The sequence below is a fragment of the Muscardinus avellanarius genome, assembly GCF_963383645.1.
Source record: "Muscardinus avellanarius genome assembly, chromosome: 4".
Taxonomy (NCBI): domain Eukaryota; kingdom Metazoa; phylum Chordata; class Mammalia; order Rodentia; family Gliridae; genus Muscardinus; species Muscardinus avellanarius.
Genome location: NC_137789.1, coordinates 162,337,459 through 162,362,314, shown reverse-complemented (window position 1 = coordinate 162,362,314; position 24,856 = coordinate 162,337,459). Strand labels below are relative to the sequence as shown.

Below are 24,856 nucleotides of genomic sequence, written 5' to 3'. Positions count from 1 at the left end.
CTGTGTGGCTGTGCCAGCAGAGCCAAGGGGGAGGGCTTTGGTCATGCTGGCCTCCTAGGCAGGGGGACCCCATGCCCAGGCCTGCTTATCTGTTCTCCGATTTGCTTAAACAGGAACAGAGACACCACCAAGGCCCTGCCTGGCCATCAGACAGATGGGTGACTAGCCACCAGCCCACCTCTGCTTCCTCAGACTGCTTTGGGGAGTCACAGTTTTCAGCTGAGCCAAGTGTCCTAAGCTAACCATCCGGGGAAATCAGCTCAGGGTGTTTAAACGGCTCATGTTTTCAGGGGAGATGCAAAACCCTCAACACTGTGCTGGTGGCTGGCAAGGGAAAGGGGGAAGGAGCCACTCCACCACCAACGGGGTCCTTGGGGGTCCCGAACAAAGCTGTGCTTGTTGCTGGAAGCCCTTCCTATAACCCCAGCCTCCACAGGAAGAGCCAGAAGAGCCTCTGTGGGTTCTCGCCCACCTCCTGTGGTGCAGGCCTCTCTTACCCAGTCCATGCAGCGAGGGCCTTTTGCTGGACAGTGAGTGGCCGCCCGGTGAGCTCTCAGGCTGAGACCCCGGCTCCTCAGAAGTGCTGACAATCAGAACAACTGGTCAGGCCCCGCCACTTGGGCGAGGTCTTGGCCTGTGCAGAGAAGCCCACAGTGCAGTCTTGCCTGGCTCACTGGGGAGAAGTGGACCACACATGCACGTGGCGGGCACGCCGAGGTACTGCTGCAGAGCCCCCTGGACAGAGTCCAGGATGCCTCCCCAGCTCAGCTCACAGATGGGGCCGGGGCTATGCTGTGCCTGGCTAGTTTTACTCCCTGAATAGGTAGGTGAACTGCCAAGTGAGGTCCCCGCCACACCCCAACAGCAGCAGCCATGCCATCAGGGCCTTGTCATCACGTGGGGGCCAGAGCTGGGTAGCGGGAGGAGCAAGGGCCCTGGGAGAGTCAGGCCGCTGCTGTGGGCAGCACGAGGGGACGGGGCCCTGGGCTGCCACTGCTTTGGGAGGAAGGCCTGGGGCCCACGAGTGCCCACCTCTCGGCGGGCGAGGTGGGCTCGTTGACCACCTTGAAGAGGTTCTCCAGCAACTGCTCGTTCCAGTACAGGTCACAGAACTTCTCGGATATGGCGCCGCAGAAAGTGGCAAAGGTGAGGTCTTTCAGGGCGTAGATATACTCCCCTGGTTTCACAGAGACAGGCAGGTTGGAATGTGGGCCGGGGCCATCTGGATCCCGCGCCTGGTCACACGGGGAAGTGGCTTGGGGTGGGGATGGGGCAGGCTACTCAGACACACTTCCTGCCCGAGGCTCTGGGCTGCTCTGCGAGCCTCCCTCACTGTCCTCCGGGTGCAGCCCCTGCCGGCCGCTAAGCCCTTCTTTGCCAATACCCGTGGGCAGCACGGCCTCCTCCACCTAGTCTGTGGCCCCGTACCCATGATCAGAGCCTCCAGCCCATTCTCCAGGTAGCCATCAAAGGCAAACTCCTCCTGGATGAGGCGCATGACCTCCTGCAGCGAGGGGCAGGCTGTCCTCTTCGGGGGAGATGAGGTGTCCACACTAGACAGGCAGAACTTGCGGTCTGCTGGCCTGGGCTTTTCAGGATGGCTGTCTGGAATCACGGCAGCCAGTATGGGGCCCCGTGTGGCTGGCCGGGGGCCCTCTAGCTCGGTGGCCTTGCTCCGGGGCGGCTTGCTTCGTGGGCCATGGGTGGCTGGGGTGGGCCCTGGGGGCGGAGTGGCTCTAAGTGGGTCCTGGCCATCTGGCCCTAACTCAGGGGGCAGTGTCGATGCCTTCTGGGGCGGGGCGGGAACGGGAGGACCGGGCACCACCGACACGACCCCCTCGGGCTGGCTGGCTGGGCCTGGGCCCGGGTCCTGCTGGCAGGACCATCCCTGGCCCCAGGGGCATGAGACTGACTCTTCCTGAGGCCCAGGCCCAGGTGCTGGCTGCTCAGTGGTCTTCAGGCTGGTGGCCATGGTGAGATTCTGGGCCACCGGCTCCCTGTTTTCCTCCTCATCCAGCAGGCCACTCTTTTCCTCAGAGCTGCTGGCTGGGTGGTCCCTGTGGGAGGGAAGAGGAGTCAGAAGGGCCGTCCCCTCCAGATGCCCCAGTGAGGGTGGGGACACTCACCTGCCTGCACCTGCATCTTGAGCCAGGATGATGGGCTTAAAGTGAGTGGCTTCTGGGGTGAAGGCGTCGGGCAGCCTGCTGTCCCCCTCGTGGCAGGATGGTGGGCTGGTCACGGGCCCCGGCACAGCCACAAGCTGGGTGTTGCTGCTGACTGGCAGAAAACCTGGGGACAGCGGGCAGCTGGGGTGGGCGGGTGCTCTGGCATGCCCCTGTCTGAGGCCCCGCTGGCTTGCCAGCCCCAGGTTGGTGCATTTCCCTCCCATAACCCCCATGGCCTGCTCCGTATTAGGTGGGGATGACCATGTCTGGAGGGCCTGAGTTGGGGGCAGGCTGGAAGAAAACCACAGCATCAGGCTGAGGGCTGCTGGAGGGTTCTCCTTCCCGGGGGAGGTGGCAGAGGGGATCTGGAGCTCAGGGAGGAGGTGGGAGGGACAGGCTAGAGGGCACCCCCTGGACACAACTCCCTGGGCTTTGGGAGGATGTGGTCGCCCTTTCCACTTGCAGCTGGACCCCAGGGCGGACAGGGGTGTGGGATGAGCAGGAGGCACTGAGGGCAGGGGCTGGGGCAGGCAGGCCAACCTGGGCCGGGCTCGGGAGCGGGTGCCGATCGGGGTTTCAGTTCCACCACAGAGAAGGCATTGTGGAGACTGATGGTCTCTTCCTCCTGGTGGACCTGGGATAGAAGGTCACAGATGGCCGGTTGGGGGACATAGTGCGTGGACACCTGCTCTGCCATGCTTCTTGAGCCACTGGCCAGTCAAGGAGCTGTGTGCAGGCACCGAGGCCTCTGCTCTGAGAGCTGAAGCAGGGGTGTGGAGAGGCTTTCCTTCCCCTCAGCAAGGCAGTGGTAGGGTTTTAGTGGGTGGGAGGGGGGTGGCCTGCCAGAGTCCAGTGCCCTGGGGCGGGTGCCTGCCTGCCATCCTGGGGCCGGGCCCCACTTGGATCCGCCCACCTGGTCAGTGGATGCTGCGAGTATCTGAAGTTGCTCTGCTGGACCCCAGAGATGGGACCGAGAGCAGACAGCCCCTCCCCAGTAATACTGCCACCCAGCATGTGTGGTCAGCCGCACACCCAGAAGGACCAGGGGCTGGTGGAGATCACTAAGGAGCCTGGAGCAGGAAGCAGCTCTGCCTCTTCTTCCTAGATTCTGAGTCTGCAGAACAGGAAAGGCAGATTCCTCCAGCACCTGGCACCGTGAGGAGCCGCCCTGGATTCGGAATCCCTGCTTACCTTGTGGGTGGAGGCCCGCAGGTGGGCCAGGATGGCCTTGCTGTTCATGCCTCGCTGAAGGAGGTAGTTGCCGCACACCTGAAAGCAGGAGATGGTCTAGGCAGGCTGGTGCAGGTGGCCAGGCCTCAGCTGGTGCAAGGGTGGGGAACAGGAGCGAGAAGACCCCAGGGCTTCTCCACAGGGGGGTGCACCTCAGAGTCTGGACTTTCTGTGTGTCTACAGATACAGGTGGAGCCTGGACAACATTGCCAGGCCACTCCCCATTCCCAACCCCACTGACTGCTTGAAGCACAGAACCAGGATAGATGGCTCTGTTGCTGAACCACAGTGGAGCAGGGTCAGGATGAGTCTGTGCGCGTGCAATAGACAAAGAGCCCCAAACTCGTGAACTATAGGTAAAAGAGAAACTCTATAGATAGTTACAGTAAGAGCATTCTTAACATGAAGGCTGCAGGGTGATTCTACACTGTCTACCTTGGGGATACAATTCACACTTCTGTCCAATGGTCAGAAGGCCCTGGGACAGTGAGCAGGACCCTGGCCAGAGTGCAGTTACCTTGATGGCCTCGGCCGCGGATGGCCGCTCGGGGGCGTTGCGCCTGGCCATGTCCAGGAGGAGGGTCTTGAGCCGGCGTGGCAGGGCCAGCTTGCGGTCACGGGGCATGCTGAACTTGGCTGCGGTCCACAGGACAGCGGCCACACAGTATACGGAGGCCTGGGTGGGGGTGGAGAGAGGGTGGTGGTAGCAGCAGGACCAGCCAGGACCAGCAGACCTGCCCCTACCCTGGGCCCAACAGGACACCAAGGTACAGCTCTACTGAGTGGTGGCCTGCCCTGAGCCTGGAGCCACCCTATCCAGACTCCAGAGGGGGCCCAGGGGAAGGCCTGGGTCTGTATGTGTACAAGCACTCCTGTTTGGGTTTAAAGGTGGGAGTGTGGAAAGCTCCTGCTGGGCCTCCCAGATCCTTCCTCCTCCTTCCCTGAGTGCTCCTTCCTGGGTAGCACCCAGCAGCCTGAGGGCAGCCAGCCCCTTGTGCAGTGCCTATGCCTGCCACTCGTACCCACCAGCCAGATGCGAGCTGCCAGCGGGTTCTGAGTAGCTGCACCGCACGTCCACGCACCAACCGCTCCATCTCCTGCTGAAGACATGCCACGTCCCCATGAGAGCCCTGGGGCCAGCGGTCCTTGCCAACCCCTCTGGCTGTTTAGCCCACTCCTTCATCCACGGCAACCTTGGCACTGGAGACACTGAAGTGAGACACAGGCTGGAATGTCACTCCTGTTGTCACTGCCTGGCAAGGTCTTTGCTGGGGCAGACGTGCTTGACCAGTGGTTCCGTTTTGTTATTTTCTACGCAGATGAGCCTGTCATCTGTGAGCGAGTGCAGGTTGATTTCTCCCTTCCCAATCTGAATCTCTGCATTTCCTTTTCTTGTCTCGCTGGCATAGCCAGGACTCCGGTGAAGAGGAATGTGCAGCCTGCCGTGGTCTTAGGCGTTCTTGGGGCTTCCCTTGACCTGGCACTGGGGCACCTATCTGGTACCCAGCGGGAGCTGCAGCTCTTCTCATCCAGGCGAGGAATTCTTGTCTATTCCTAGTTTGCTGGAAGTTTTTTTTTTATTTTAATTTTTTACCATGAGTGGGTGCTGGACGTTGTCAAAAACTCAGCATGTATGGATAAGAGCATGCGATTTTTCTTCTTTAGCCTACTGATGCAAACCTGGAAGAAAGCCCACACTTGGGCGGTTCTGGACTTGATGAAGGTCAGCTTATCATTTTCTTTGTTGTAGAAGCTGTTATGGGAGGTGCTTTTGCTGTGTGGCTAGAGACTGGCTGCCTTTCACCCTGGAGAATGTCTTTGATTTACTCGTCAACATGATCCACTTACGTCGAAGTTTTTGTTTTGTTTGGTGCTGGGGATGGAACCCAGAGCCTCGTGCCTGGTGGGCAAAAGTGCTACCTCTGAGCTTCAGTCCCAGCCCTAGTATTTCATTTTCTGAGAGATTATAAATGGATTAATTTTTTTTGGTGGTACTGAGGATTGAACACAGGGGCATACTATCTCTGAGGTACACCCCCAGCCCAATTTTATTTTATTATTTTAATTTTTTGCAGTACTGGGGATGGAACCCAGGGCATTCTACCTTCCAGCCCTATTTTCTATTCTTTATTTTGAAACAAGGTCTCATCAGGTTGCAGAGTATCTCACTAAATGGCTGAGGCTGGCTGCAACCCTGCAACCCTCCAGTCTCGGCCTCCCAAGTGTTGGAATCATAAGCGTGCACCTCCGCGCCCGGCTGGGCTGATTCTTTCATTCCTGTGTTCACATGTCTATGTCTATCTGCAAAAATTAAATCTACTTTTGAATACTTATCTCACATCCTGTGAACTTGTAGAACTTGCTTGTAAGTGCTAGTGCCCCGGTATTCTTAGGGTTTGCTACACAATTACGTCTATGTTGCATTTCTCCCATCCCAGCCTCTGTGCTTTTCTTTGTGCTTGCGAGATCTTCCAGCAGGATGCCAAGCTGGAGTGGTGACAATGGCCTCTTCCTCGCTCCCACCTCAGGAAGCACGCAGGCTTTAACCAGAGCACAGTGCTAGCTGTGGGCTGTTTGTTTTTTGTAGATGCTTTTTGTCAAACTGAGATGGGTTCTTCTATTTCTACTTTTCTGAGAGTTTTCTTGGTAAAGTCATGAATGGGTGTTGAATTTTGTCCAATGCTTTTTCTGCATTAGTTAATATGATCATGGGATTTTATTCATTAAATAAGATTGTTGGATTTTTCTTCCTTAGCCAGTTAACATGTTAATCTTCATCAGTTTTCAAATATTGAACCAGACTTTCCTTCCTGGGAGAAAACCGGTTCCTCGTGGTGTATAGTTGTTATATATATCGCTGAATTCCATTTGCACATATTTTGTGGGTTGTTGCTCATGAAAGATACTGACTTTTTTGGGAATTCACTCAAATTTGGGATCAGGGTGACACTAGCTTCATAAAATGAACTGGAAAGTTTTTTCCTCTTCTACTTTCTGGAAGAAGTTGTGTAGAACTAGTGTTAATTCTTCCTTAAACATGTGGCATAATTTTCTAGAGAAACCATCTGGTCCTAGAGATGTATTTTGATGAGTTTTAAAATTATGCATTCATTTTCCTCAATAGCAATGGGCTATTCAAATGATCTGTTGTGAACTGGGTGAATTGTGGCAGTTTGTTGCGATGATCTGGCCTCTTTCACCCGGGTGGTCCCATGTGGGCGGGGAGGTTTGTGGTTCCCGTGGGACCTTGGCACGCTGGCTGCCTCTGGAGACCCGCTCTGCCATTCCTGGTGTTGGCAACTTGTGCTTTCTTTTCTCTCCATTTTCAAATTTCATTTTTTTGGTGTGGTACCAGGGATGGAACCCAGGGGCATTGTACCTCTGAGCTATACCCCCAGCCCTATTTTTTAGTCTTTTTATTTTTGAAACAGGTCTCACTGATTGTGAAGGGCCTCACTAAATAGCTGAGGCTGTCCGAGAAGCCTGATCATACAGTCTCTGCCTCCCGAATGCTGGGATCACAAGCGTGCGCCACCACGCCCAGCTTTCAAATTCCATTTTTATCTATTTTGTGTGTATGTAGGGAGGTTTTACTAGAGATTGAGCTCAGGAGTGCTCCACCCCTGAGTCCTCACCCTCAGTCCTTTTCATTTTTTGAGACTCAGTTGCTCAGGCTGGCCTCCAAATTGTGATCTTCCTGCCTCAGCCTCCTGAGTTGCTGGAATTTCAAGTTGTGCACCACTAAACCCAGCTAATTTACACGTATATTTTGTTTAATATTTCTTTCTTTCTCCTTTCTCTTCCTCCTTCCTCCTTCTTCCTTTTTTTTTTTTTTTTTTTTTTGTGGGTCTGGGAACCCAGGAGCATTTGACCTCCGAGATACACCCCTGCCCTAATTTTTATTCTTTATTTTTAAAACCAGGTCTCACTGAGTTGTAGAGGGCCTCACTAAGCAGCTGAGACTGCCCGGGAACCGGGATCCTCCGATCTCAACCTCCTGATTGCTGGGATTACAAACGTGTGCCACCACGCCCGGCTTCTTCCTTTTTTTATGAGTGTGTGTGTGTGTGTGTGTGTGTGTGTGTGTGTGTGTGTGTGTGTGTGTTTACTGGGGATTGAACCTCTGAGAAACAGGGTTTTGCTAAACAGGGTTGAGCTGGCCTTGAACTTGAGACCTGCCTGTCTTGTCTCAGAGCCACTGTGCTGGGCTAATGGCGTTCTTTAACTTTTTTAGGGATATCTGCTGGCGACACATTCTTAACCCTTTCACCGAGGTTATCCTGACACTTCCTCCATTGCTGAGGGACAGCTGTGCAGTGGCGGTGGCAGCGCTCCCGCTGGACGTCTCTTGGAGCCGGAGGGCATGCACTTCTCCCGTCCCAGGGTGACAAGCTTCCTTTGAGCTGGGCCCCTTTGTGACGCCTCTGCACTCTTCTTTAGCGGTCTGTGGAGTTTGACTCTGATGTGTTCGGTGTGAATTTCTTTGGAGACTTATCCCGTTTAAGTTTTGTCAGTGTCTGGAACCTACATGTGTACGTGTTTTGCCACTGTTGGGAGTTTGGGTCTGTTATTCCTTCAGTGCCTTTTCTGCCCCTTTTGCCTTCTTTCCTTTGGGGATTCTGATGACCCGGGTATTAGGTCTTTCACTAGAGTCCCATACAGTCCGCAGGCTCTGTTTAAACTTTTTTTGGTTTTGTTTTTCTTTCTTCTCCAAGTAGAGTAATTGCTATGACTCTGTCTCCATTTCACCATTTCTTTCTGCAGACTCTCTATGCTGCTGTTCCACTGATATTTATTTATTTATTTATTTATTTATTTATTTATTTATGTTTGCAGGTCTGGGGATAGAACTCAGGGGCATTCAACCTCTGAGCTACAGCCCCTGCCCTATTTTTTATTCTTTATTTTGAAACCGGGTCTCACTGAGTTGCAGAGGGCCTCACTAAGTAGCTGAGGCTGTCTGCGAACAGTGATCCTCCGGCTTCAGCCTCCCGAATGCTGGGATGACAAGCGTGTGCTACCATGCCCGGCTGATTTTTTTTTTTTTAAACAGTGCTGATAATGGAACCCTAGGCCTCAAGCATGCTAGGCAAGCTCTCTACCTCTGAGCGACATCCCTATCCCCCACGGAGGGCTCTTAAAAAGTCAGTTCTAGAATTTACATTTAGTTTTCCTTTTAATTTTCTATTTCTTTGTTGAAACTTCCTATTTCTTTGCTGAGATGTTCTACAATTTGTTTCAGGTATTTTTTTTGTGTGTGGTACTGGGGATGAAACCCAGGGGCTTTTTACCATAGGCCTACACTCCCAGACCCATTTTATATTTTACTTGGAAACAGGGCCTCACTAGTAGCTGAGGCTGGCTTCGTGATCCTCCGGTCTCAGCCTCCCGAGTGCTGGGATGAAGCGTGTGCAGTGTTTTAGGGCATGTGCAGAGCGCTCAGCATTCCTATGGAGGCGCTTTATGTTGTCCTCAGAGCGGAGGCAGGCCCGACTCAGGGGAGTGTACGGTATCTAATTGTACTGAAAGTCTGTGAAGTCCATTAAATTTTCATAAAGGCTGTTTAATGATGCCTACCGTTGAGCCCTGGCACTCTGGGCCTAGCAAGGCAGGGGCTCCAGCGGTGGGTCCGGCTCAGGAGGCCCCTGCCTGCACCCTCAGAGGGGCTGCAGTGCCGGTGCGCCCGCAGTGCAGTCTGCCGAGGGAGGTGTGGAGGGGCCTCTGGTCTGCGTCCTGCCCTGCAGCTAGCCCTCACCGGAGGGGGCTGAGATAGGGGCGGGAGGCGAGGGGAAACGGAGGGGGCTGAGATAGGGGCGGGAGGCGAGGGGAAACGGGCACTTACCTTTTCTGTCACCAGCTTCTTTTCTGCCACCTCAGGGGCCAGAAAGAAGGAGTTGTAAGAGCCTACGAGAGAAAGCTGGCTTAGTTTGGTTTTCTTCTGGTCAAGGCTGGGATGCAGCCCCAGGGCCCAGAGTGCTGCTGCGTACCATTGGCAGGGGGCGGCCCGAAGCACACGGCTCCATCCTCGGCCACCAGCACGTTGTCCAGGCACAGGCAGGCTGCAACAGAGGCGGTCGTGAGGGCAGCCTAGTGTCGCCAGCACACCAGGCTCGGGGCCTGCGTGGCTGGGCACTTCCCGCCGTGGAAGCTCGGCCTGCCCCGCAGGAGTGGACAGCCCCGGGAGCTGCCTCTCCGCCCCCCAGGCAGAGTTGCCCGGTGACCAGCACTGGTGACCGTGCTTTCGTCAGGGTGGGAACAAGAGGGAGCTGGTGAAGGGCCAGGGGTCCATGCAGTGCGGCCCGGGAGAGCCGGTCCTGCCCCAGGGCTCAGGCCCCCAGACCTGGGCCCAGGGTAGCTCTTCACTGCAGCCGATGGCAGTGTCTCTGACTGTCCTTCAGCCCTTCTGTTCATCTTATTTTATTTACTTATTTATTTCTGCAGTGCTGGGGATTGAACCCACAGAGTTACATCTCCAGTCCTTTCTCTTTTTTATTTCGAGACAGGGTCTCTCTAGGTTGCTGAGAGGCTTGCTACATTGCTGAGGCTGGCCTTGAACCTGTGATCCTCCTGACTCAGCCTCTCAAGTGCTGGGGTTGCAGGCGTACATCACTCCCTGGCTCCCTCCCTCTTTGTAGCAGGGGCTGCTGGTTTTAGGCCTACACTCTATGCAGTGACTCCCACTGTCTCCCTTGGAGCTGCCCACAGGGATCCAGGTCAGGCCAGAGCTTTGCTGCCCCTGCCCTGACTCATGGTATGGACACTGTTGCCCTGGCTGACATCATGGACAGTGCTGAGCCTTCATGGTGTGGACACTGCCACCCTCCACCCCTCTGTTCCTTGGTTGCCCTGGGCTCAGGTGTAGGCGGTGTGGAGAGACGTTACCTGGGTGCTGGGCGTGTGTCTGCAGAGCGCGAAGGCAGGCGAGGCACAGGGCCCACAGCTCGTACTCCTGGAAGGGCCGGCCCAGCATGGATAGGAGGCTCTGCAGGGACAGGCACTGCGGGAGGGAGCACATCAGCAGGTGAGGGCGCCTGGTCCCACAGGCAGGGCCACTTCACCCCAGCTCAGCTGCCGCTGAGGGACTGGGGAGCCTGGCTTCAAAGCAAGCGTGGGGAGGACCGGGACATGGTGGCTGCCCTCTGTCGCAGCCTGCCTGTCCCCAAGCACCGCCGAGGGACTGTGAAGGGTGCAGCTGCCAGGAAAAGCTGTACAGCAGTTTCTCGAGGAACTAGCAGGATTTCCACGCGGGCGCTCTTGCTTTTGGGAACACCGAGCAGAAGGGAGCCGGCTGCAGGCGGGCACACATGGCAGCGGGGCAGCGCATTCCTGAGAGCCAGGGGGCTCTCCGCTGGGGAGTGGTGGCAGAGGTGGCCCATCGAGGACGGGGTAGCCCTCTGCCTAGAGAGCAAGGAAATCGGACTTGTGCCAGGGCATAGATCTAGGGGGCAACAGAACAGGCCTGGTGGGGCGTGCCCAGAGTGCCATGTTCATAGAATCAGAAAGCAGGACAGCGGGAACCCGCACAGGGAGGGGAGCCTGGGAGGATGGGAAAGTTCTGGAGAGGGATGACTTCACGCACACACACGCATACACACATGCATGCACATGCATGCACACACACTGAGGTGAAAGGGTTTCCTGGAGCCTAGGACATACTTCCTCTGCTTTGAGGCCAGGCCACAGTCTGGGGGTCAGACGTGCACATTGTAATGGGAGGCTCTGGAGGCCCAGCGGACACAGAAGACAGGGTGAGGACCCTGAGGTCAGACCAGAGCCCAGGGGGAGGGGCCCACTGTGGTTTGAGATGGAAATTAACCTTGGGTCATGCCTGGGCTTGTGGGGCTGGCACTGTGGGGGCTTCTGGGTCATACTCTGCCCTGGGGGCCATGTGGTTGCCGGCCAGTCCCCAGTATCCAGTACTTCCTTCAAGAACGAGCAGCCCATGAAAACCTGCAATTACTGGGCAAGCGTGAGGGCTCAGGCATGCTGCTCAGTGGACTGAGCCTGTGGGCCCAGGAGGAGCAGCGGCAGGCACCCAGCCAAGCCCGACCCCCTGGCCGCGCCCACCCACCTGCTCTCTGGTGGTGCTTTCCAGCTCCTCAGGTTCCTCTGGAACTCTCTCATTACTCGCAGGAATCTGGGCTTCCTGGCCTGCATTTGCAGAGTCTGCTGGACAGGGTGGGAGTCTCTCTTCTGCCTGGCCTGGGAGTGGGGTCTCCTGCCGTGCTGGGGCCCCCGGGCCCCTGTCCATGCCATGGCTGGTGCTTAGCACTCCTTCCGGCTGGAGTCTGGGGTCCTGCTCCAGCCACTGTCTGCTTTTGGGCTGTGTCTTGAAGCTAGAAAGGCCATTTTTCCCCTCCAGAAAGGCCTTCCTTGAGTCCAGGGGAAATAATTCAGATACGGTCAGCTGGCTTTTCGATCTGGTCAGCGACAGGCAGAGGGCATTGGCCTCAGGGCCCTCGGGCAGCAGCCGGGGTAGTGTTTGCACCTTCCGCAGGCGGCTCCGCCTGAGGACATCTCTGTCCAGCTCTCCGAGGGGGCTCCTGGTGTCCAGGATGAGGCTGGCCAGCCCCTCCCGGCCAGGGCTCTCGCCATTTTTCATGGGGGGTGATAGCAGTGGTTTGTGGGGCAGGGACCTGGGGCCCAGCTCTGGGTCTTGGGGGCTGGGGGCCCGGGGCAGGGCCTCTGGGTCGGTGCCACGGTCTCCAGGTGGCCTCTTGGGCCCTGTGCTTCTTGAGGCAGGTCTGCCCCTCCATGCGTTCTCGGTGACCTCTGGGCACAGAGTAGGATGTGGTTACGTGAAGCGCCTGACCGTGATGTCCCCGTGGCCCCCGCCCCCCATCACCCCAGCACAGGTCTCAGGGCAGGCTCCATCCTGCACTCCCAGGCCCCTAACCAAGCCACGAGGGGTTGAGCGCAGGCTCCCTGCCCCCTCGCCTTGCCGGGCTGGCCTTTGCCCACCCAACCATCTCACCCCAAAGCACCCCCTCTTCAACTGTAGTCACTGGACGGCTCTCCAAGGGAAGAACTGTATCTGGGCTGGGTGTGGGGCAGCCTTGCCCACCCAGTGGCCTCATCCCAAGTACCTCCCTTTTCTATTATGGTCACATGCGTGCTCCCCAGGGAGGAGCTGGACCTGGACACGGTGTGGGGCATGCTCTTGCCTGTGTGTCTCAGGGCAGTGTCTCCAGGCACGGGGCTTTGGTGACTCTGTCCAGTCCTGGCAGCTCTGCACCTCTGCTTCTAGGCCCTCCAACTATCCCTTCCTGCAGCCCATGAGGCTCCCGAGATGCCCCCAGAGTCCCGTGTGAGCTGGGAAATGCCAGGTGTACTGTAGCAGCTGTGCACATGGGGGGTGAGTGACTACCAGCATCCTTAGAGCGGGCAAGTGGGACCAGAAGGCAGATGTCACATCTGTGTACCGGAAAGTGTAGGAGACCAGGACGCAGCTGTGCAGGGCAGCTCGACTGCCCCTACCTCCACCCTGACCCTCATTGCTTGGCCTGCAAGGCTCAGAGCCACTGAGTAAGTGTGTGCACACACATGCATGGGTGCTCGTGGGATGCGTGGGTGTGCAGGTGGTTGGTTACACATGCTTTATGGGTGTGATTGGCGTAAACAGGCACTGTGAATCTGCATATGTGTGATGATGCACACACATGAATGTAAAGGTAATGTGTAAATGTATGTGTACACATGTGCTCTATTGGAATATGAGTGCTGTGCATGTGTGATTGTGGTGAGTACTCATAGGATGTTATGTTAGTATGAACATGTGTGGATGTGTGTGTACCTGTTACTGACTGTGCACACTTGTATGAGTGGCACATGTGTCTTCAGGTGCCTGTACATGTTACTCCACACACACTGTGTGCTTGTGTGTGAGGGTGCATATATGCAGCCGTGTTGGTGCATGTGGGCTCATGTGCTTACCCTGAAATGCCCCGAAGGACTCGATGGAGAGCACCCGTCTCCCAATGGCCGAGAGGCTGCGGCACAGGCGGCTGGAGGATGCGGGCTGCACCTTCTCCTCACACAGCGCAATGACGCTCTGCAGACACAGGTGTCTCTGAGCACACAGGCCCCAGGAGGAGTGGCCCTGAACCCGCCCACTTGCCCAACACAAGCACCCAACACAAGCACCTTCTGGCACGAAAAGCAAGGCGTCCTAGAACTCCAGAGAACAAGAGTCTACGTTGCTCAGGATAATTGTAAACCACAGCCTGTCGTTACAAAAACATGCAATAGAAATCATGTTCTAGCCAGGCACGGTGATGCACTCCTGTAATTCTGGTACTCAGGAGGCTGAGACAGGAGGATTGCAGGTTTTGACCAGCCTCAGTGAGACTATCTGCAACTTAGTGAGACCCTGTTTCAAAATAAAAAATAAAATAGGGCTGGGAGTATAACTCAGAGGTAGATAACCCTGGGTTCAACTCCCAGTAACACACACACACACACACACACACACACACACACACACTCATACTCACACACAAACAAAACAAAACTACCCCACGTCTCTATTTAAATACAATGCAATGTCATCAAATTCTGGTTGTAGAACTCGGACGAGGCTGCTGGGGCCTGTGTGAGTGTGTGTGTGCGTGTGAGTGTGAATGTGTGCGCACACATGCGTGCCCACGTGTACATGCATGCTAGGAACGTGGAGAGTCAGGGACAGTAAAGAGACAGCTGCGAGTTTACCTCCAGGTCAGGCCGGTCTCTGGGGTCCTCCGCCTGCATCTGACCCAGCAGCGCCTCCAGGTCTGGACTTAGCCTGGGCTCCATCTCGGGCTCCACCACGAACTCAAGAGCGGCCTTCAGCGTGGCCCCCAGAGAGTAGATGTGAGCCTGCAGCACCAGGGAGCCGTTAGTGCATCCTCCGCCTGTGGCCTCCCTCCACGGGGCCCAGAACTCACGGATCAGGGTAACACCTGCCAGTGTGGGTGGGCACTGCCCCTCTGAGGCCACCTCCAGAGCAGAAGCAGAGGCATCACATCTGTGCTGCTCTGAGCCTGTCCTTCTGGTCCAGCGGCCCCACCAGTGGCCCTCCCAGTCTCTGTCCACCCCTGCCCCTGTCTCAGCAATGTGGGTGCTGGCCCCTCCTGACGCTGCATTTCCTTTTCTTGGCATTCTTCAAAACCAGGATTGGAGCAGGAGGGAAAGATGGGTTCTCCTTTTGTTTGAAAGCTGGGGTCTTCCTAACTGCTTGGATCATGGTCCACACTGGGATGCTAGCCATGTTGAAGGCCTTCACCTTGGGGCAGGTCCATGTCTTCCCGCTCCAAAATACAAACCTAAAATGGTTGGGTTTATATGGCAACTGCACTGGCTTTTTATATTAATTTGGCAAGGACCGATGTCCTTACAAAATAATATCTCTATCAGAGTTTCTTTTTTTGTTAATTTTATTTTTAACCAATAAGTAACTACATATTTGTGGGGCACAATGTGATTTTTTTTTTTTTTTTGGTTTTGTAGTGCTAGGGTTTGAACCCAGAACCTGGCACATGCCAGGCAAGTACTCTATCCCTGAGCCCTACAGTGTGGTCTCTTCTCTCCTTTTCATTTCATTTCTTTCCCTTCCTTCCTTCCTTCCTTCCTTCCTTCCTTCCTTCCTTCCTTCCTTCCTTCTTTCTTTCTTTCTTCTTTTTTTTGTGGTACTGCGGGTGGAACCCAGAGGCTTTCTACCTCCAGGCTATACTCCCAGACCTATTTTATATTTTATTTGGAAACAGGGTCTCACTAAGTTGCTGAGAGCCTCACTCAGTAGCTGAGGCTGGCTTCAAACCTGTGCGATCCTCCTGTCTCAGCCTCCCAAGTGCGGGGATTACAAGCGTGCGCCACCATACCCGGCTCTTTTCTTTCTTTTTGGTGGTACTGGTATTGAATCCAAGGGCATTCTACCTCTGAGCTACAACCCCAGCCCTATTTTTAAAAATTTAAATAGGGTCTCACTAAGTTACCATGCACTGGCCTAGAACCCGCGTTCCTTCTGTCTCGGCCACCCAAGTACTGGGATTCCAGGCCTATCCCACATGATGTCTTGGTGCACGTTTAGACTGTGGCATTACTGGCTCCTGGCTTGTTTTTATTGTTCTGGAAATCCTTTCTGCTAGTTTACTCCCTGAATTCCTGTAGCTTTTGTTGCTGTCTTCTATGGGACTTGTAGGTTTCATTTCTAACTGGTAACAAAGAACACCGTTTACTTGTGTCTTGTTGGCCTCTGAGACCCTCTGTCTTGGACGCAGGTCCACAGAAGTGTCATCATATGAGGCAGTTCTATCTGCTGCACTGATTGCAAGTCTGTTCGCTGTCCTTGTGCCTACCCCAGGGTCCCTGAGCCATCCTACCTCGCAGACTGGCACGGCGTCCCTGTCCCCAGCCTGGTCTCTCCTTAAATGCTGTGAGGTCATGGCCAACCACAGAGCCTCTCTGAGACCCTGGGTTCCTGAGTGTTGTCCAAGTCACAAAGGCAGCAGTTGGGAGGGGTCTGCAAGGCCGCGACAGGCAAGGGGAGGAGGCTGTAGCCTCAGCCCCAGCTGATGTGGGCTCCCTCCTGCTTGAGCCTGCCTGGCCATGCTGTCTATCTGCAAGTGGTCTGTACCCAGCCACCCACTCAGTGTCCGCACAGATGGTCTATGGCCCAACACATGCTGCGGGCACGCCTGGGTACCCATGCTAAACCTGCTGCCAGACCCAAACATGCTCAGGGTCATGAGGGGAAGGGAGGGGGCCACAGAGCCAAATGCTGGCCAGTTTTAACTTTTGGAAACTAGGTAGCTTCTGGGGTCTCTTGAGCAAGGAGTGAGGTGTGCAGCCATGGTCCTGAGAGAGCCTGTATGGTGTGTGCAGGACATCCAGGAGCCTGTGGGTCAGTCTCAGTAGCAGGAGGTGAAATGGCCCCGGAGGGGCACCCTCGTGACTCCTGGAGCCCAGGGAGGGTCCGGGGTGAGGCGAGTGTTGGGGAAGACTGTTGTCTGCTCATTGGCTTCTGTGGGGAGACGGTGGGGATGGGACTGGGTGTGGGTATGTTAGGGTTTGGATCTGTAGGGCTCCCCAAAGCTTACATGTTGAAGCTTGGTCTCCAGTGAGGTAGGGCATGATTGGAGGGGGTAGTCGTGGGGGTGTGGCCTTGAGGATTTTGTCCTGGACATCCATAGCGCTCTTTCTCTCTCTCCTCTTTTTCCTGTCTCGCTCTCCCTCCCTCTCCCTCTTCTCTTCTCTTCTCTTCTATTTTCTTCTCTCTCTCTCTCTCTCTCCCTTCTCTTCTCTCCTCTCTTCTTCTCTTCTCTCTCCCCACTCTCCCTCCCTCCGTCTCCCTCTTCCTCCCGCCTCCTTCCAGGCGTCCCGAGCTGAGCGGCCTTCCTCTGCCATGCTGTCCCACTCCAATGTTTCTGCCTTGGAGTTAGCAGAACATAGATGGAACCTCTGAAACCATGGGTCAAAATAAGCCTCTCCTCTAAGCTGCTCTTGTCAGGTGTTTTGGCTGTAGCAATGCAAAGCTGAAACACAGTGCGTATGTGTGATGTTTCCACAGCAAGAATGAGACTAGGCCAGGGTGAGCGGGTCTGGTTGCAGGAAACAACAGTGGAGGTTGGGAGGTGGGGTCCTGAGTCCCTAGAAAGCTTGGGTGAGTGAGTGAGCTCAGCCTTACATGTGGCTGAAGGCCGCAGTCCACAGACTCCTGCCTGAGCAGCCTCGAGACCCAAGAGGCTGAGCCAGGGTATCATGTATCCACAGCAGCAGCGCTGACCCTGCCTAGGGCACCGAGGGTAAGCTGGAGGGTTGGGACCCTGGCTTCCAGGTGGGAGAACACTCCCGAGCCATGTGAGAGGCTGTCCAGGGTGCGAAGGCGCACCGGAGTGGCCTTTCCTGGGGTCTCATGTGCAGGACTTACATTGCTCAGGGGTTCTGGCAGCCTCTAGCAAAGGGCCCCAGAATAAAGCTATCTGGGGCAGCACAGAGACCCCTGGGCATCATGGGCAGGCGGGATGCTTGACTCCGTGTATATGTGGACACGGGTCTGAGTGTACCTGCAGCAAATTCCACAGGGTGAGGTAGGCTAAACCCATCTACTTTGTGGGTAAAACCATGAGAAAGTCAGCATCACACCAGAAACTGAGGTAACTCAGCAGAAGATTCCCGTCACCTGATCCTGAGATATGAAGACCAGGGCCTCCCTGTCACATGCCCAGCGGCTTATGTGCCCACCCCTGGCCACCTACACTTCAGACCATCAGGGGCTTTTAGGACCTCACAGTAAAGCCTCCTATGGCGCTTGGCGCCATCCAGGCTGGGCCTCAGCACCTCTGCAAAGGCAGGAGAACAGTACCCTCTACAGGAAGAACCATGCCCATTTGCAGCAGAGCCCAGGATTGAAAGTAAGAACTAAATAATAAAATAAAACGACACAGAAGAGCCAGACCACCCAACGAATGGGCTTGAGTCACAAAGGGAAGTGTTCACCATGACCGTGGAGCACAAGCCACTTTAAACAAAGGAAACCCCAATAAACTGCGAATAACAAGTGCTCACGGACAGCTTCCTTCAGTCACAGCCCAAGTCAGAAATGAAAAAGAGAAAGACAAGCAAAAAGTTCTAGTGTGTTCAGAAATAGGAAACGATTGTTGAAAATAAATCCCCACCATACACGTATGCGGACTTCACACCTGACGCTGGGGAGGAGGTGCCAGCCACAGCCAGCCCTGCGCGAGCCCACCCACAGAAAGTGCAAGAGCTCAGAGAAGCCCATCTCTGTGTTGTCTGGACGGTCCCTGGACAGCACGCACTGGCTGCATCTGGATGCCGCTTCTGGGGGTGGTCAGTCTGCGGAAATCCACTGGGCTGTGGGCTTGCAGCGTATCCTTATTCTCTGTGTATATTTTAATACAAATAAGAGATCGAACCCATGCACATGTTCCAATGACTCATGAGGCTGAAGAAAAAACAAAAATTTCTTAGAAACAAACATTCTATGGCAAAGCTCACAGGATGCAGCAGAGCTCATATGTGGAGGGAAATTCATAGTCTCAAGTACTGACACTTTCATTCCAAAGGAAGAGAAGCTGAAAAAGGATGGATTGAGTCTCCAACTCAAGTTACAAAGAAGCAGACACTAAAGTCTAAGCAACTAAAAGAAAAGAGAAAATAAGAAAGAAGAATCACTGAAAAAGAGTAAACAGATAAGACAAGAGAGAGTACATGATACAGAAGGGGTTTGTTATTTATTTATTTATTTATTTATATTGTGTGTGGTATTTATTATGGGGGTGGAACCCAGAGGCTTTCTACCTCTGGTCTACATTCCCAGACCTATTTTATACTTTATTTGGAAACAGGTCTCACTAAGTTGCTGAGAGCCTCACTAAGTAGCTGAGGCTGGCTTCGAACCCGTGCGATCCTCCTGTCTCAGCCTCCCAAGTGCGGGGATTACAAGCGTGCGCCACCACGCCCGGCAGAGGGGCTCTTTGTAAGCACCAGCAAAATAAATCCTGGCAGGACAAGAAGAGAGAGGAAGACCTGCAGACACTGTGGTGATGGAGAAGGTGTGCCCTGCACCAGCCCCTTTACATGTACCTCTTTTTATCTGCTGTGGTGTACCAAAGGCTGATTCAGTAAGAATACAAAACAGGTTAGTCTTATAACTACTAAAAACTGACAGTAATTAGAAAATTAGAAATCTTTCCTCAAAGGAAACAGATGGCCTTGTTAGTGTTTCCCAGACTTTCAGGGACAGATCATCCCATTCTTTTTTTTCTTTTTTTTCTTTTTTTTGGTGGTACTGGGGTTCCTGGAAGCCCTTCTACCTCTGGACTACACTCCCAGACCTATTTTATATTTATTTGGAAACAGGGTTTTTTAAGCCAGCGAGGCTGGCTTCGCTCCTGTCTCCACTCCTAAGCGCAGGGATTACAAGCATGCACCACCACGCCCAGCCACCCCATTCTTATAAACAGGGCAAAGAGAGAAGGGTGCTCAGACAAGACAGGGATAGTCCTGATGCCAATGCCAGTCTGAAATACCAGTAGAATGGAAAATTACCAGCCACTCATAAAAAATCCACAGTAAGCATTAAAAAGTCAAATTCAACAGTGACCAGGAATGATAAGATACTTGGCCAATCTAGATTTTCCTAAGCAGGAAAGGGTGATTTAACACCAGAAGATAAATATTTGAACATTAAAACCTCAATGAAGGAAAAATCATATGGTCATTTCAAGTAGAAAGAGCATTTCATAAAAGTGAAATGGACTGACGATAACCTCCATAAATTCAGCAAGGGGACTCCTGTGGTTGAGGCGAATGCTGTCCTGCATGGGGGGAGGTGAGCGCGTACTGTTAGGTGGGGGACCCACCCCAGACAGGTTGGATGCTGACTGTATTTCCATCCCTAGGCTCGGTGCTCTTTGCCACACAGGGTAAGATATGAAAGGGACCCTTGAGGTGTCAGCGTTGGGTGGGGGCGGTGGGGTACCACTATTAGCGTTTGTCAGTGATTTGACCAAAGAAAAAGACTAAAAGAATCTATACATTAGAAATCACAGCAAGCTGGGCATGGTGGCGCACACTTGTAATCCCCGTGCTTGGGAAGTGGAGACAGGAGGACCGCGCAGGTTCGAAGCCAGGCCTGCTGGCTTAAGAGACCCTGTTTCCAAATAAATATAAAATAGGTCTGGGAGTACAGTCTGGAGGTAGACGGGTTCCATACCCAGTACCACCCCCCCAAAAGAAAAATCACAGGAAGGTTTTGTAAGATAGTTGGAAGTAAAATTAAGATGTTAAAGTGAACTATAGTTCTGTGGTTGATTATCAACGAACAAATAGAAAACTGTAATTTAAAAAAAGACCATTGATTTTTAATAAAACCAGAACATAAATTCCTGAGAATAAATCTAATGAAAGATATATAAGACCTCTACAGTGAAAGTTTTAAAATGTGGCTACGTGCTATAAAGACCACAATAACTGAAATAGCATAGGGTGTTTATAGAGGAGACAACTGTCGTAAAGAGATGGCCTCTCCCCAGATGGATCCAGATTTAGTATCACTCCAGTGACGATGCCAGCAGAGTTTTCATAGAACTTGATGGATTGATTCAAAAGTTTAATGAAACAAAGGGCTGAGACCAGTCAGACCACACCTGTGGGCACATTCCTTGCTGGGCGTCAGGGCTTGCTGGGAAGCAGGTAATTCAGAGAACACAGATCTAGCACGGGGTGGACCACAAGCGGAATAGGATGGAGACCCTGGAGCTGAGGTGTTTGCCTGGAGCTCCCACATACAGCAGAGGTGACGTGCACCAGAGCCAGCCAGTCAACAGCTGGAGACTGGCCACCAGTGTGCAAAAAGACAGCAGCGGATCCCTACCTCGTGCCGGATGAAATCGACCACGAAGCACTAACTAGCCACTTCATGGCCTTTGTCTCAGTAGTGCCTTTAACACGGTGAAAGGCACAGTTTTATAAAGCAAGGAAAATCACCTTCAACAGAGTAAATGTGAAGAACAAAACTTTGAAACTCCCAGAAGAAACATCAGTCTCTATTTAAGAGACTTACGGTGGGGAGTCTGTCAAGGACACAGAGCAGACTAACAGAAGAAGCAGCGCCAGGTGTGGGCCTACTTGGAGACTGAGCAGCCCTCCTACCAGGGAGCCTGCAGGCAGCTTCTCCTGTGCCTGAGCCGGGTCTTCCCTGCAACGCCGGGACATCACGCGCCTTCTAGCCCACCCTTCCTGGCCAGCAGTGGAGTGTCTGGAGGCCACGTGAACACCAAGGACACAGGGGGCCCATGGCCACCCCACAAGCCAGCCTGCAAATGCAGGCCAACCCAGAGCTGCCTGGTCACTGCAAAGCCGGGTCAGGAGGCAGGGGCTGGACCCATGACACTTACCTTGAAGGTGTTCCCAGTCAGGTCGAACTCTGGAGGGACAAAGGCACCCTCGGGGTCATCTTGGGGAGGAAAAGAGAAGGCATCCAGTCTCATCACGAAGCATCAGGCAGACAGGAAGGTCTCCACTGAGCATTCGGCCCTGGACCCTCGTGGGAGGACCGGGCTGCAGTGACCCAGCCCCCAGAGCCAGGCATCGCTCTCTCTCCCTTCCCCAGGGCTGAAAAGAAAACTGGCTCCTTCACCACACATAAGAAACTGGTTCCACTGTGGAAGGATAAAAGCGTTCCTGCTTCCTGGAGAAGAGAGACTGGCCACCAGCAGCTCAGTTGGCCCTGCAGTGGCAAGGCGGGGGAGGGGGGGACGCCGGCCATGTTGGTGGGTGGTCTCACCTCCAGGTCCTCATATCTGGCTAGCAGCGGGGGAGGAGGGCCCAAGTGGGGGCAGTGGTGGGAGTCAGGAGCCCACTGCCATGCGAACACAATGCCCACTGCTTCTCTCTGCCTCCATAGTACCTCGGGCTGAGGATGTCCCCAGCCTCCAAAGGGCCCCAGACCTGCACCCCATCCACTTTGGTGCTCTGTGGTCACAACCACCCAGAGCAGCACCTTTCACCCCAGCCTCACCCGCCGCCCCTGGGGCTCACCGCTGAGCTGCTCCATGAAGCACACGTTCCCGCTGGTGTTGAAGGCCAGTGTGTCCGGAGTGATGCACAGCGTCTGGAAGATGGCGGCGTGGGCCACACTCCGCATGGACAGGCTGCACTCCAGGCACACAGCCCAGGCCTCCTGCTCACTGAGGCCACGGTCCCGCAGGGAGAGGATGTCCGCCAGGGACACGTTCTCCTGCCATGACAGACCTCAGTGTAAGCCCGGGGTGGGGGGCCTTGCAGGCTGCCTGTGCCCAGCACTGAGGTGACGTCTGATTCTCAGCAGAGACAGCTCAACTGTAGCGACAGCTCAGTTTTGGGCTAGGAGAAGGGTTTTAAGCCAAGACTTTTACATTTATCAGTATATTAGTTTTGGAGAGGGGTCTTGCTCTGTTGCCCAGGCCGGTCTGGTGCTCCTGGGCTCCAGGTATCCTCCTGCCTCGGCTCCCGGGTGTTGAGACTCTAAGCAGGCCTCCATAACCTGCTTCAGATATTTTTCTTGTTTTGTTTTTTTGTGGTACTGGAGTTGAACCCAGGGGCATGCTACTTCTGAGCTACACCCCAGCCCTAGTTTTTCATTTGAAACAGCATCTTGTTAGGTTGTTGAGAGTCTCACTACTTGCTGAGGCTATCCTCAGACCCTGCCCTCCTGTCTCAGCCCCAAGTACTGAGACAGGTGTGTGCCCGTCGCCCAGCGCGGGCCTTGGCATTTTCCTTGTTTTCCACCCGTCTCTTCCTCTGTCCTGCAGAGCAGGATGGACTTGGCCTCTGTGTGTAGTAGGCGAGTGCTTCTCCGTTCCTCTCTTGTCCTGCAGGCCGGGCCTTTCTAGAGCCCTCCTGCTGCTTTCCGCGTCATAGCCAAGGAGCATTTGGTGGAGCTGCCTGTGTGCTGCCCAGAGCAGGCGTCTGCTCAAGCAGCGTGGGAATGGGCCTTCCTCCCAGGAGCTGGCTGAAGCCCGAAACCAGCCAGCCACCTGCTCGGGGACATGCCTGACCCCACAGGCTTGCGATGCAGCCAGCACAGGGAGGTTGTGAACAGGCAAGCCCGGGACATGTGGGTCTAGTCAATGTCTTCAGACCACACACCCCTGAATACAGAGCCACCACAAGGGCATGAGCCTATGAAACACAATCACGTGGCATTCAATCACACACACACACACACGTGTTCAGTGCCCAGACACAGCCTGTGGGCGGCCAGGGTGGGGCTCTGCACGGCTGACAGCTGGGCTCCCCACAGTGGGCCCCATGCACATCGAGTGGGCTTCGCCAGAGCTCCTTGTGACCATGCCAGTCAGTGCCGGCACCCGCACTCACACTGCAGGCATGGGCTCACACACATGCACACGCACGCAGGCATGCTCTTTGTTGTGCTCCCGGGGCCCCCTGACTGTTCTGGCTTGGATCTGGGGTGATGCCCAGAGCTCTGTGTTGGTGGTCTGGCCCCCAAGGCAGCTGTGTCCAGTGGTGGCACCTTGGGAAGGGCCTGGATCACAGGGCTCCAACCTGGCCAGCGGGTTAACTCACTGGAGGGAAGGGGGTGGACACTGGGGGCAGCGGGGCCTTGCGGGTGTGCCTCCGTGCGGCCAACCAAGGACTGAAGCCCCGACACTGGGAGCCAGTAGAGAGCTCTCCTTGACAGGATTCCCTCAGGAGTGCGTCGCAGCATGACTGAACACAGACTGGTAACTGGTGCGGATCTCTCTGCTGTCCAGATCTCCACAGCACTCAGTGATGCCTGAGGGGCCTGGCTGAAGAGCACACACAGCCCACCAACACACACCTACACACGAGCATGCAAAACCTGCAGGTATGTATGTACTTGAACACAAAGAACACATGCCCAGCACACCTGCACACACACACGCCTGCACACAAATGCACACATGGCATACACACACATACGTACCTGATACAAATGCACACACAGCACACATGCATATACCTGCACAAATGTGCACCATAGTACATCTACACACACATGCCTGCACACAAATGCACACATGGCACACCCACACACATATGTACCTGATACAAATGCACACACAGCACACATCTGCACACAAATGCACACATATGTACCACAGTACATCTACACACACAGATGCACCCATGCACAGCAACCTTCACACACAAATGCACACATGCACAGCAACATTCCCACAAACATGAACCTGTTCACAGATGCACACTGACACATATTTGTATACTGCACACAAATGTACAGCTATATACATGAAGGCATCTCTGCACAGATGTGCACACAGATACATACATACAACACTCCTGCACATGTACTGTTCCTGCACATAAATGCAGCATGGTGTACATGCCCACAGCATAACACACACGTATTCACACACACGCAAGCACACTGAGACACCGTGCAGACCCCATGGGTCTTGCCATTTTAAAGCACTGAAGCCTCCCACGATGGGATTGTGAGCCAGGCCCAGGCCCATGCGGGGCTGCTCACGCTGGCCATCCAGCCCGCCTGCTCCTAGCTGGTGACAGGATGTGCCCCAAGAGGAGCCCATCGGGCCCATAGTACCTCCTCCTGCTCAAGCCCAACGAGAAGATAGCCTGAGAGGTGGGGCCAGTCCCTGGGGCAGCTGGGCACCTGCAGTCACCTGTACCTCCTGTGGTGTGAGGCCTAACTGGGCGAGCGGAGGCCCTGGGGCTCTGAGTAGGGCTAGGTGAATCCCACAGGCCCAGAGTTGTGGTTGCCTGTGGCGGTAAGACCTCCCTGACAGCAGGACCCTCTGGTCCTCTGAGCTCATGCAGGGTTCTGGTTCCTGCTGGCTCATCTGTCAGGCACTGAGGGACCCAGGCCTGGATTCTGGGCTCTGCAGCCATCTGCCCCTGGGGCCTGAAGGCACACCTGCTAACTCCTCTCTGCTCTGGCCCAGACCCAACTC

General features: G+C 54.6%; 1 protein-coding gene across 1 annotated transcript in view; it reads right to left on the bottom strand.

Annotated features, from left to right (window-relative positions):
* Positions 1 to 24,856, bottom strand: part of KNDC1 (kinase non-catalytic C-lobe domain containing 1) — a gene marked incomplete at both ends in the record, with an annotated part of 48,366 nt that overhangs the window by 15,465 nt on the left and 8,045 nt on the right. Inside the window, 15 exons of the mRNA XM_080694889.1 lie at positions 498 to 583; positions 1,033 to 1,177; positions 1,429 to 2,057; positions 2,127 to 2,306; positions 2,675 to 2,799; positions 3,357 to 3,434; positions 3,913 to 4,071; positions 9,238 to 9,299; positions 9,383 to 9,454; positions 10,278 to 10,392; positions 11,467 to 12,167; positions 13,329 to 13,446; positions 14,103 to 14,249; positions 21,293 to 21,351; positions 21,936 to 22,134. Coding sequence (XP_080551015.1) covers positions 498 to 583; positions 1,033 to 1,177; positions 1,429 to 2,057; positions 2,127 to 2,306; positions 2,675 to 2,799; positions 3,357 to 3,434; positions 3,913 to 4,071; positions 9,238 to 9,299; positions 9,383 to 9,454; positions 10,278 to 10,392; positions 11,467 to 12,167; positions 13,329 to 13,446; positions 14,103 to 14,249; positions 21,293 to 21,351; positions 21,936 to 22,134 — 2,875 coding nt within the window. The remainder of the gene's footprint in view (positions 1 to 497; positions 584 to 1,032; positions 1,178 to 1,428; positions 2,058 to 2,126; positions 2,307 to 2,674; positions 2,800 to 3,356; positions 3,435 to 3,912; positions 4,072 to 9,237; positions 9,300 to 9,382; positions 9,455 to 10,277; positions 10,393 to 11,466; positions 12,168 to 13,328; positions 13,447 to 14,102; positions 14,250 to 21,292; positions 21,352 to 21,935; positions 22,135 to 24,856) is intronic.